The 13,273-nt window shown below is 40.4% G+C and overlaps 1 protein-coding gene across 1 annotated transcript; it reads left to right on the forward strand.

The window, feature by feature from the left end:
* The first annotated feature begins 1,691 nt into the window (after nt 1–1,691).
* LOC120105965 lies at nt 1,692–3,652 on the forward strand. The gene is made up of 4 exons (XM_039118756.1): nt 1,692–1,973; nt 2,067–2,279; nt 2,365–2,414; nt 3,472–3,652. The coding sequence occupies exons 1-4, from the start codon at nt 1,788–1,790 to the stop codon at nt 3,650–3,652; spliced, it is 630 nt and encodes a 209-aa protein (XP_038974684.1). The 5' UTR covers nt 1,692–1,787.
* Nucleotides 3,653–13,273: the final 9,621 nt, after the last annotated feature.

The following is a 13,273-nucleotide window of genomic DNA, read 5'->3' on the forward strand; positions in this document are numbered from 1 at the left end:
GAGCATACGATATGAATCCAAGTTCGGCTCTAGTTCTACCTAGCCATCATTCTCATTCTAGGAGCTCGGGAATCACTTAGCAGAGTCATCATTCCAAACTGATGAGTCTCGAGAAGGATGACAGACATCACTCTTCGAGCCCACTCTTCGGTAAGGATTCAACTCCAGGTCTTTCATCCCTATGCCAGCTGGAAAGAATTCTAGGAGAGAAGCTGACCATGATTGGAAGATCAAGGAGATCGTTGGATTGAAGCTCTGAGGGAAAAACTTTAGGGCTCAGGAAGGATTTGGGCTTTACTTTGAACTACCTTTTTTGCAGAAGATCATAAAGGAGCAGCTTCCAACTCGGTTCAAAATGCCCTAGCTAGAGTCATATGATGGCGCTTCGGATCCCGTGGATCACTTAGATTGTTTCAAAGCTCTCATAATGCTCCTAGGCACCATCAACATTGTGTGGTATCGAGCTTTCCTTGCTACACTCCAAGAGAAAACTCAGTTCTAGTATTCAAGCCTTCAACCAGGATCAACTCATTCGTTTGAGCAACTCAGCTGACTGTTTACTGCTCATTTTATGAGCAACAAAAAGCAGTGGTGTGGTTCTGAAACACTTTTTGCTATGAAGAAGAGGGAGGGAGAATCCTTTGGAGACTTTGTTAGTCATTTCAATGCAGTTATGTTGGAGATTTGTGATCTGAATCAATTAGCCGCGATGTCTACTACAAAGAGTGGATTAAGGTTATCTCATTTTCTTTTCTTCTTGGAGAAAAGATTTCCAAGAGACTTCATCGAACTTCATGCCTGAGTTAAGAAGTATGTGAATGTCAAGGACGTGATGGCAACTTGGTGTGAGTTAGTCGAGAATAAGCCCCAAAAGGAATAAGAGAAGCAGTGAAGAAATGGATGAGCTGAGGAGCAAGTTCTAAAGAGATGAAGGAAGTTCCTACCAGCTGAGGAGCCAATGTTAGAAATTTGAGAGGTACATTCTTATCAATGCACCAAGGGCCCAGTTTCTTATGGAGATCGAGGGATATTTGAAGCCACCTTAGAGGATGAGAGAATTGGTGAACAAAATAGACAAGAAGAAATATTGCAAGTTTCATTAGGACCATGGCCATGACATCAACACTACAGGAAAATGGTGATTTCCCGACGCTTTTTTCCCGACGCTAGGGAGAAGCGTCGGGAAATCCCCCTCCACCGCCGAACCTTGCCGACGCTTTTAAAAAGCGTCGGTAAAGCTTGGAAATCAACGACGCTTAAAAAGCGTCGTTAATGGTTTGGCCTACGACGACGCTTATAAGCGTCGTCGGAGGCCAAATTCCCTCAAATATCAGCCTCCCATTGAGATGCCCTAGCTGTTATAACCCTCTCCTCTCCTCTCCTCCTCCATACGGCGCCGACAATCCACCGCCTCCCCCCCTCTCTCACCTCCATCCCGAACCCCAATCTGGAGGAAAGATGACTCTAGGTGAAGAGGAGGAAAAGGAGGAGGGAAGATGGTCAGGGGGAAGACGAAGATGAAGCTCTACGAGTTCGGCATCACCTCTCCCTTCTTTTCTAGCTCTTATAACCCTCTCGATCCTCTCCTCTCCTCCCTACAGCACCGACAATCCACCGCGTTCAGATGACTCCAGGAAAGCGAGGAGGAGGAAAGATGACTCCAGGTTAGGGTTCTCTCTCGATCTGCCTTACTCCCTCTTCCTCGGGCTTCCGAGGTTCCATACTTCTTGACTGCAGCCAAATATTTAGGATTTCTAGGGTTTATACGTTTTCTTGGCCAAGAGACCATGGATCCAGAGACCGACGAGTACATCCGTGAATCCATTGAGAACTCGCTCGGCCTCCCAATCTCTGACAAGAACCTCCGCCTCAAGGTCCTTGCTTCCAAAGACGCCCACCGCCGCCTCCAAGATCAGATCTTCGTCCTTGAGGAGCGCCTCAAGGAGGCCGAGAAGCGTGTAGAGCAATATAAGGTGCAGGTTCTTTGATCTTTTGCGGCTTCTTCTTGTTCCTGGGTTTCTAGGGTTTGGTTTTTTATGGGGAAGTTTTGATTTTGATGTGGGTAGGCAGAGGCGACCATGAATGCCCAGGAGTTGAGGAGGTGCATCGAGGAGCAGGAGATGGTGGCGTCGGGATATGCTGATTTGGTGAATCACTGCGCCAAATTGGAGAAGGAGTGCTCTCTGTATGAACGGGATCTTGAGAGAGCCATGGAGTCTTGCGATGAATTAGCCAAGGAGAATGACGAGCTTCAATTCTGGCTGCAGGACAACTCTTATGTAAGTATTAGATTCTATTTGTTTCTTTTTCTTTAATTCCTCTTCTTGCTTTCGATAAAGTCTAGAATTCCTGATTCCATTTCAGGGCATTTTTTCACTGCTCAATCTGGTGGTCTTCCCTCTCGCCTACACTCGGTCCCCAGTGAAGAAAATAATTTTTTTTTAATAATTGAAGGCTAAAGCCGACGCTTATAAGCGTCGGCTTTGAAGCTTTTAGCGACGCTTTTAAGCGTCGCTAGAAAGCGTCGCTAAAAACCTACCTTTCACAACGCTTTCCCAAAGCGTCGGAAAAAACTTTTTCCACGCAGGTATCACCAATGCTTTGGTGACGCTTTTAGAAGCGTCGGCTGAACTTTAGCCGACGCTTATAAGCGTCGCTAAAGGTCGAAAAATGCATTAGGATAGGTTGGTTTTCCTGTAGTGCAAGCAATGTCTTCAAATGAAGGATGAGATTGAGGCTTTCATCCGACGTGGACACCTCGGTCGTTACCGGTGCCCTTCCAAAGAACCACAGGATAACTAGCCAATAGCAGGAGTAATCAATATTATCTTTGGAGGCCCTGTGGCTAGAGATGCCAGATCATGGTTAGGACAACCGAGTAGAAGATGCAATGTCGATGAGACAAAGGACTAGGGAAGTTATCTCTTACTACTGCTAATTACGACGTAAGAAGAATTTTAGTAGATACTAGAGCTCTACCAATGTGTTGTTTTATAATGCCTTCCAAAAGATGAATTTGCTTGTGGATCGATAGAGGAGAATTAACTCTCACCTCATTGATTTTTTAGAAGCTCTTGTTCTTATAGAAGGTGTCATAGTCTTCTAGTCACTGATGGTCGTGAGCCTCGGCAGGCAACTACCAACTTGGACTTCCTAGTGTTCAAAGTCCCCTTTGTCTATAATGCAATTTTAGGTTGGCCTAGACTAAATACCTTTTGAGTTGTTGTGTCAACCTACTATTTACTGATGAGTTTTCCTACAAAGCATGGAATTGTTGAAGTCCGAGGTGACCAAGCATTGGCGCGTCAACATTACATGGTTACACTCCAAGGAAAATAGCCTATCGAAATGCTCCCATTAAAAGCTTGGATGTCTGGGATGGGCTAAAAGAATAGCTTTGAGCAAACACAAATATCTTATCTGGTCGGCATCTAACATGCCAAGTATAAGTCCTGATGTTATTATTCACAGGCTTAACATGGACCTAGTGCATGGACCTATGCAACAGAAGAAGAGGAGCTTCACCCTAGAGAAACAACGAGTCATTAACTACATGGTTGATAAGTTCTCGAAGGTTGGCTTCATTCATGAAGTCAACAATCCTAATTGGCTGGCCAACATCATCTTGGTGAAGAAGGCCAACAAGAAATGATAGGTTTGCATCGACTATACCGATCTCAATAAAGCATGCCTGAAGGATAGATTTCCTCTCTTAAGGATCAATTAACTCGTAGATGCGACTTTGAGACATTGGTTGTTGACCTTCTCGAGCTACAATCAAATCTAGATAGGCTCCGAGAATAAGGAGAAGACTGCCTTTACTACTCACAAAGGTCTTTATTGTTACAAGGTCATGCTTTTTGGTTTGAGGAATGAAGGAGTGACCTATCAATAGCTGGTTAACAAGATTTTCAAAGATAGATCTACAAGAACATAGAGATTTATGTTGATGATATGTTAGTAAAGAGTCAAGAAGCCGGCCAACATGTTGCCGATTTGGAAGAAGCTTTTTCAATCCTAAGAAAGTACCGCATGAAGCTTAATCCGAGCAAATAAACTTTTTTGAGGATTGAAGCTAATCCAGAGAAGATCCAAGCTATGCGGGAGATGTTGCCGCCAAAGACACTAAAAGAGGTTGAGCACTTGGCAAGTTGGGTAGTTGTGCTTAGTAGATTTGTACCAAGATCGGTAGAAAGATACCTTCCTTTCTTCAAGGAACTAAAGCAAATAAGAAAATTTCAGTGGATCGATGAGTGCCGAGCCGCCTTCAATCAACTTAAAGAATATCGTAGTTCACCTCCTGTTCTCACCAAATCAAAGTCAGGAGAAAAGTTTTATTTATACTTGGCGGTCTCCTCTTTCGCTTATCCGATTAGAAAGAAGGAAGATTTTTTTCAATCTGCTCAACTCGAATCTCTCAAAAGAAAGCTAGAGAAGATGGAAAAATCTAGAAAGTAGGGCTTTAAGTCTTCTTTGCTTTCTTTGATGCTTCACCTTTTAAACCAAGGTATATAACCCCTATTTATAATGCTAGTGAGGTCTCTCTTTTCACAATTTGAGTTGGATTTCTCTTCTACTTCGAAGAAGACTAGATATCCTAAAATAAATTTGATTAATAAAATATTCTAAAAAAAGCTAAATTTTTTTGAGGAGGTAGATCTCGACTTCTATATCAACTCTATCTTCTGTCACTCTACTTGATTCTTCTTAGATAGAGAGCTACGCCAGATCAAAGTCTTACCCAAAAAGAAAACTTTCAATTTGACCAGTCCGTTTTAGGGCCTAAACAATAGAATTTTAGTATGATTCAACCTATTAAAATATTTGTCCAAAGTTATAGATCTCAAAAAGATACCCAATTTTAAAAGAACAGCATCTCAATTGTGCATCGTATGCGAAGTATAGCCTCTGAAAGTTTAGCATGTGACTCGGCTCTCGATGTGGTAGATCTCGTTCATGAACCCTATCTAGCTCCACTCATAGTGGTCAAAGTGTTCAACATCGAGTTTGGTGATCCTCCTAAATACTTATAATGATCAAAGTATTCCACATCGAGTTTGGTGATCCTTCCGACTACTCGTAGTGGCCAAAGTATTCTACATTGGGTTTGGTGATCCTTTTGAATACTTGCAGTAAACAAAGTATTCCACATCGAGTCTAGTGATCCTCTTGAATCTTGTAGCGACTAAAATATTTCACATCGAGTTTAGTGATCCTCATAAATAATCAGAGTGGCTAGAGTATTCTACATCAAGTTTGGTGATCTCTTTAGATACTCGTAATGGCCAAAGTGATCCACATTGAGTTTAGTGATCCTTCTGAATACTCATAGTGACCAAAATGATCTACATCGAGTTTGGTGAACTTCTTGGATACTCATAGTGGCCAAAGTGATCACATCGAGTTTGGTAATCCTCTTGGATCATTCGCTATGAGCTCGGTGCTAATTCGAGAAGAAAGAATTAAGAGCCGACCTATTATATCAGCAAGGTCCTTCGAGATGTTAAGAAAAGTATACGAAGCTGGAGAAGATAGCTTATGCCCTCATTATTTCAGCTTAGAGATTGCACCTGTATTTTCAAGCCCACTCAGTTACTATGTTGACTGACTAGCCAATGAAGCAAATTCTGTAGAAGTTAGAAACTTAAGGATGATTGGCAAAGTGGGATGTTAAGCTTGAAGAATTCAACCTCTACTAGAACCTCGGCCAACCATTAAAGCTCAAGTATTAGCACACTTTCTTGTAGAGTGTATCATTCCCAAGAAAAGGAAGCCGAGGGTGAATAAAAGGAGGCCACACCAAAGAAATTATTGATTCTCCATGTAGATGGATACTCTAGCTTAGACGAAATCAGAGCCGGGATAATTCTCACCCTCTCGGATGGAGTGATTGTAGAATATGCTTTGCTGCTCGGTTTCAAACCTTCAAATAATGAAGTCGAGTACAAGGCTCTCGTCAGCCTCAAACTTTTGAAGAGCTCGGGGTGAAATATTTAAAGGCCTTCAGCGATTCACAACTTGTTGTTCACGAGATCCCAAGAGAATATGAAGCACAGGATCCTTCGATGGCTAAGGACTTGCAAAAGGTAAAAGGTGTATACTCGATATTTATGAAGTTTGAAGTTCAACAAATTCCTAGATTGGAGAATGCTGGAGCTGATCTCTTTTCCAAGTTGGCGACTTTAGGATATCGACTTGGAGAAGGCTGCTTATTTCGAAGTGCTTGAGGAGCCAAGTATTGACGGAGAACCGAGCTTGGTGATGTAGACTAATTTGATTTGAGCTGCATGGATACTCTTATTGATTATTTCAAAGATTGTAGGTTGCCTAAAGATCGAGTTGAAGCTCGAAGGCTAAAATATCAAGCTTCATGGTATGTCCTGCATGAATATAAGTTATACAAGTGGTCTTTTACTTTACCACTTCTCAGATGCCTCTGGCCATCTAAGAAAAATTATGCACTTCAAGAAGTACACGAAGGTATTTGTAACAATTATTTGGCAAGAGGTCAGTAGCCTATAAAGTGTTGTGGCGAGGTCACTACTGGCTGACGCTACAAAATAACATGCTAATTCATCAAAAGATGTGATCCATGCCAGCGACATGTGAACATCCAACATCGGCTAGCTATTCTGTTGACACTAATCAATGCCCCTTAGACTTTTGCTTAATGGGGTATGGAGATCCTCAGGCTCTTCCTGCCAGTGACTGGGCAGCAAAAATTTCTGATGGTGGCCATTGACTACTTCACCAAATAGGTTGAGGCTAAGCTTTTAGCTCAGATCATAGATGGTAAGGCTTGGAAATTCGTCCAAAAAATAGTAATATGCAGGTTCGGTCTTCCTTGAGTAATTATCATCAATAATGGATGCTAGTTTGACAATGTTCGATTCAAGGACTTCTACACCAAATTCAAAATTGATCACCAACTCCCCTCAATCACGCATCCCCAAGCCAATGGAGAAGCCTAGATAAATAATCGAATAATTTTATAGGGCTTGAAGATGAGACTGGATCAAGCAAAAGGGCTTTAGGTAGAAGTATGGCATCCTCTGGGTTTACCGAATGACACATCAGACCCCTATGAAAGAAATGCTCTTCAACCTGACTTCAGATCAGAAGCGATGATCCTAATCGAGATTGGCCTACCATCACTTCGGGTGGAACATTTCGATTAGCAGTTCTCTGTACCACTTCGAGAAAACTTGGACCTGTTTGAAGAAACAAGAGAGCATGCTCGGGTTCAAATGGCCACCTACCAATTGAGGTTGGCTCAGTACTACAACTCTAGAGTCAAGAAAAAATTATTCCAAACCTATGGACCTCATTCTCAAAAAGGCCGAAGTATCACAACCTAGAGAGCAAGAAAAGCTAGCCTTGATCTGGAAAGGATCCTACAAGAATATACAAACATAAACACCTCGATGGCACCTCAGTACCTCAAACTTGGAAGTTGGACGATCTAAGAGCTTATGATTAGTAAGCTGAATGATTGTACTTTATAATTTCAATTAATAAAATTTTCTTTTCTCCAAAATCTTGTCAAAGTGTTTTAGGTCAAAATTCTCCCTTGAAGTGATCAAGTACTTTAGGTCGGACAAAGATCACCAACTTTCACGATAAGAACAATCCAAAAAAGCATGGGATCCAAATCTACAAGCCTACAAGTCTAGGAAGAATCTAGTGAAAGAACCAATTACTTTCACAGCGACAACTCATAATCAACTTGGACCTCCATTATCCAAGCCTATGCGGCTAAGGAGCCAAACTCGAAGAATTGAACTCTAGATACTCCTAAGGGCATAGTTGTTGACCCAAAAGTTTGATTTTGATGATATAAAATATTTAAGTATAAGCTTAGTAATCATGTGCTTTTGGAGTACTTAGAGATATGTGAAGAAAGAAAAAATAATCCCAAAATAATTTGACTAGATGGAGATGCAATTAACTTAAAAGCCCAAGTTAGAGAGAATTTTATAAGGCTTATTGAAGTTCTGGAGTAAAGGAGTCGACCCGAAGATATATGGAGCCAACCCCTGAATAACTAAAGGGTTAGACAAAAGACCATGCTTTTGAAGGATTTCAAGAGTCAACCCCGACACACTAGAGAAAACTGGAACATTTCATGAGTCGACCTCAGCATTACATGAGTCACCTTAAAGCAGTCTCAGGTGAAAGATGGAATGCAATAAAAAACAACCCCTTTGCTTGTCGACCCAAGCAGTGCAAGAGTCAGCCCATGCCGAGCACGAGTCAACTCTAGAATAATTTCAGGGAAAAGATAGAACGTAGTAAAAATTAGCCCTTTCTCGAGTCGACCCAAGCAGCAGAAGAGTCGATCCCTGAAGAGTATGAGGCGACCTCTCTGCATCAGATTGTTCAAACAACTAGTTTCTCTACAAGCCTAGAATAGATTTTTTCATCATTAATGGCTATTTTTCCCCTCCAATGGCTAGAAATCATTTTCCAACCAATTATAGAGGTATAAATGCCTTGATACAAATTAGGACACAAGAAAAATAAAGGAAAGAAGAATATCAAGTGCCATTAAGTGATATACAGGATATAACTCCAAGAATACGTCCACCCATTCTGGAGAGCCATTAAGTGAATGTTCAAGTCAAGTAGCCAAGCATTTAAGAAGATCTTTCTTTGCATCCAACTTGCAATTCAATGAATTTTTATTCTTTTCATTAAAGATCTTTGTATTTTGGTCTCACATTGATTGTAACTTCTTTGTTAGAGTCTAACAAGTTTTAAGAGGTTTGAAACTTCGGGTAAAAATTCATCCAAACCTTAAATTGGATTGTAAGTGGTAATTAAGCCTAAGAAAGGCAGTGATTGGGTTTATAGAAAATTAATTGGGTTTGATTGTAAGCCCAAGTTAAAACAGTTGTACTGTAATCTTAGAATAAATTATAGTAAAATTTAATAAAAAGGTGTCTTGCATAATAAATGAAGGTGATGAGTTTAGCACCAAACTATTATAAAACTTTGTGTTTGTATTATTTACTCTCTTCTCATTCTTACATTCATTCCTTTAAATTTATAGCTGCACATATTTATCTTAATTCACTTCACAAACACTTTAATAGTTACTTTTTTTGCTACACATAATAGTAAAATTTTTCAGACCTAATTTACCCTCTCCTCTTGGGTTGCATCGCTGGGCAACAACGACCCAAAATTGTCTAGGACCTCTATTATACCAACCTGCAAGTCGATGAAAAGACCTAACAAAATGTTTGCCTTGGGTGGAAAGAGTCATGCTCGATTGAATCACCTTAGCAGAAGTTGTCTAAAAAACTCAACATATTAAAAGCTAAACAAGCCAACAAACCGACCTATTCAAGTCAAAAATTCCAAGGTGATGTCAGACAGATGAGGGTAAGACAACCAATCAGAGACACTTATCTCCATTTCATTTTGGATCTACAGTGATCATAACGCTGACTTACGAGCTCAATTGTGATCTACATTTTGACTAAGACGACCTACAAATTAAGTATTTCATTCGAGCTGATACTTGGCAAAATGTCAGAAGAAAAAGATTTACTTCATTGATATGCACATGTTTTTACAATAAGCTTAGAATAACTGAGCACAAAACATTGAAAAGAAAATAATAAAAAGGCTTTTGAATCCTAGTTATTGATGGTTGGATGTAAGTCCCCTGCTTCATTGTTATTGTTATTAACATCGATAATCCTGGTCAGAGGCTACTGAGGTCTGCTTCGGGGAGAAGCTTCTCCACCTAAGCCTAGTATTCCTTGAATCCCTTCATGAAGGTGTCGGCTATGCCTGTGGCGATCTCAAGCTTGAACTCCTCTAAGACTAGATAGTTCTTCATAGCCTTAACAACTTTTTCTTCAACTTGATCAGCCTTTTCTTCTGCTTCGGTTGCTCGTTGCTCTACCTCTTGAGCTCTCTTCTCAGCATCAACCTGCTGGAGCTCTATGTTTTTGGCCATAGATCTCACTGCTGTAGCTTGAGCTTCCATCGCCTCTGCCTTTTCCTCTACCCCCTTTAGCTTCTCATCATCCTATTAGAGCCCGACCTTCAATTCACCTCGACCTCGAACAACCTGAGCTTAATGACTTTTAATTTTTCTTCAATTGCTGCAATGTAGTGCCTCGAAAAACTTGGCGCCATATGTCTCCTGTTAAAAGAAGATTGTTAGAAAATTAAAGTGAAAAGAATAAAATGTGATAGTTCGATGCTTACCCAAAAAATAGATACATAAGCCTCCTTGACAAGCTCGTCCACGTGCCAAGATCAAAGTATAGCTCGGTCTGTAGGAAGCTCCATGGAACAAACCATCTCTTTGGCAACTCGAGGGTCCCTTAACCCTGAGTCAAAGGTCTTTACAGGCAATTTTGAAGAATATATCTCCAACTTGGAGGTGGATGAGGTCGGAGTAGATGACGGAGGCTATGGTGAAGCTACAGTAGGCGGTAAACGACTGAGAAAAAAAGACAGGCTCTTGAGGGGTGGAGTAGATGGACGAAATGATCTCAAACTTGGCATTGAGCTTGAATCTCTCACCCTAAGGTTCTGGATTAGGGCTAGGTCCCTCAGTCAAGGCTAGGATGACTCCGATCAATGGTCTCAGAGAGACTGAGGATGAACCCTTCTGAGCCCTTTTTAATGGAGGCTCACTCCTAGTGGCAGTCCTCTTATGGTAGGCTATCCTCTTACGGACGATCATCCTTGGCATTGCAAGATAAGCCTTCATTGTTGCAATACTGAAGAGAAAAAGTTAGACTCTATTACAGCCAAAACAAAAGACAATAATATGATTAAAGTATTTATCCTAAGGATCAACCGGGCTTAGACTAATATTGATTAGAGTCTACTTGGATAACAAATCTTGCAAGGGGTAAATTGGACCCAACAAGAGTATCGAGCAACCTTTAATCCTCATCTAATAATCCTAGAATCCGATTCAATGATCTCCAAGGTTCCCCCCAAAAGGTGTTGAAACACTATGGCTACTCAGAGATGAAGAAAAATCTTCTCTTCTACCCATGAACAGAGGAAGAGGTTTCTCAGATTTACCGATAGCCTTTCTGAGAAGAAAAATACCACCAATTCCTCTCTCAAAGATTCCTCTTTAGAGTGAAGTACGCTTGAAAGAGGGTAACAGTGGGAAGACGTCAAGGAGGAGGAAAAGAATAAAAAAACCAATGATGACCTACCAGGAATTAGGGACTAGATAGGTCGGGACCAAGTACTAGTACATTATCAACTAGATGATGAAAAAATGAAGTGAAAGCCTCAACCCGACCTTAAGAGTTTCCTCATATAGGTTGTGTCGAGAAGGAGGAGAAGAAGTAGCTTGGTCTTCAGGACCTGATAGCTCAAGTTTAAGGAGGGATAAAATATTAAATTCGAAGTTTGTTTAGATCTTCTTGGATGATGATGGAATCTTTGTTCTTAAGTCCAAAGAAAGCTTCGAACCCGACCTTCAGACTACCAATAGGAGAACGATGAACCCGAGAAGGAGGAGGGTCAATCGATCAACTCCCAGTAGATATCTCACTCTCATTCATGGAGGAAAGGAAGGAAAAATAAGAAAAAGGAAAGAAGAAAAATAGTACCTAATCTAAAAGATTTGAAGAGAAATGAGGAAAAAAAAATACTTCAAGCAACAGTAGACGATGCCACAACCGAAAATGGAGTCACCGGAGGCACTAGAGATGGTGGCACAATTGGAAACGAAAAGATTTTTTGCAATAGTCTACTGGAAATGTCGGAGAGGAAAATGCCGCCCACATCGAAAAAGATAAAGAAGAATATGACTAGCAATGGAGATGGAATCCACTATTACAAACTACTCACAAAGTTTTAAAGATTGCAACGGACACCTTTTATAGTTGGGCGGACGACTCAAATCATCACGCCCCTACAGCTACTCGAGCTAATTGTGCCATGTGTCAACTCAGGATATGCTACTAATGACTCACTCGAATCACCAATTTAAATCTTGCTAAAGAGTCCAATTGCCGCTCTAAAAATTGTGTCAAAATTACGATGCTTCGAAGAACTCAATCGACACCACACTGCATTAAATGTTGCTTCTAGAACCTTCTATATAGACCCAGAGGCATCAAATCTTGACCTTGATTAGTTCAGTAGTGCTACTTCCTTCATCCAAGCTAAAATAATCTCGGTCTTGAAAGTGGAGGATAAGTTATATGGTGTGTATTCATTGACTTGACCTTAATCTTTGCCAAGGTACATGACCTTGGTTGTTATCGAGGTACCTGACCTTGGTCTTGGCCAAAAGTATTTGACCTTGGGATTAGCCGAAGCACCATTCTAGTTGAATTGATTAGAAGAGGAGTCACATGTCCACAACCCAAGCCTAATCGATGACAGTTAATGCACAGTAAAGATGTGAGCACGATCTAGCTCATTTAGGTGTACTTACAACCCATTATGGCTATTCAGCCATTACTACATGATCAGGGCAGTTAATTCTTACCCGCGTGTGTAATCTGGTGACCATTATTGAGTACTTAAGACATGTTTTGCTAATCTCAATAATAGACACCGACCCTTTTCCATATTAGGGGGCCAATAGGGGACGTTGAGGTATGTTTTTTTCTCTACTTTCTTCCCAAAAACTCTGCCTCTCGCTCAAACTCTATATCTTTGATCCAGAAGAATCTCTAGACCTGATGTAGACCACTTTAGCCACTATGAGTAGGGCTAGATAGGGTCTAGAAATAAAATCCACCATATCAAAAAGTTGAATTGTAGGCCAAACTTCTAGATGTCATAACTTGGTCATACAATACTCAATTAAGTTGATTTTCTTTTTTAAAATTAGGTAGCTTTTCAATATTTACAACTTTGGGCCAATCCTTTAGGAGGTTGAATTGGTATGAAATTCTATTATTTGGGCCCTAAAAAGAGTTGATCAAACCAAAACTTTTTTTTCAGGAAAGACTTTGATCGGGCGATATCTCACAATCCATGAAGATTAGATGGAGTGACAAAGCCAAAAGTTAATATAAAAGTTGAGATCTACATCATGTAGAATTTTATTTTTTTATTTATTTTTATTAGTCATATTTATTTTTGGAGGTGTGGAGTGATTGATTATAATCCTATTTGATTTTGATGAGCTCAAAGCATTTGAGTATATCTTATGTTATACTAATAAATTAAATCTAATGTTTCAGCCAAATATTTGTGAATTTATATTTAATTGTCTCTAGCCTTGGTTCAATACATTTTGGCTAAGTATGGAACTCAGTTTGAACCA

Source organism: Phoenix dactylifera, unplaced genomic scaffold (assembly GCF_009389715.1).
Source record: "Phoenix dactylifera cultivar Barhee BC4 unplaced genomic scaffold, palm_55x_up_171113_PBpolish2nd_filt_p 000405F, whole genome shotgun sequence".
NCBI lineage: Eukaryota > Viridiplantae > Streptophyta > Magnoliopsida > Arecales > Arecaceae > Phoenix > Phoenix dactylifera.

Bases quoted from the DNA above. Each gene is read 5' to 3' on its own strand.
- LOC120105965 (XM_039118756.1), top strand. From the start codon at position 1,788: ATGGATCCAGAGACCGACGAGTACATCCGTGAATCCATTGAGAACTCG. The intron at 1,974-2,066 runs GTGCAGGTTCTT...TGATGTGGGTAG, and splicing joins AGCGTGTAGAGCAATATAAG to GCAGAGGCGACCATGAATGC. The intron at 2,415-3,471 runs GTCCCCAGTGAA...TATTATTCACAG, and splicing joins TTCCCTCTCGCCTACACTCG to GCTTAACATGGACCTAGTGC.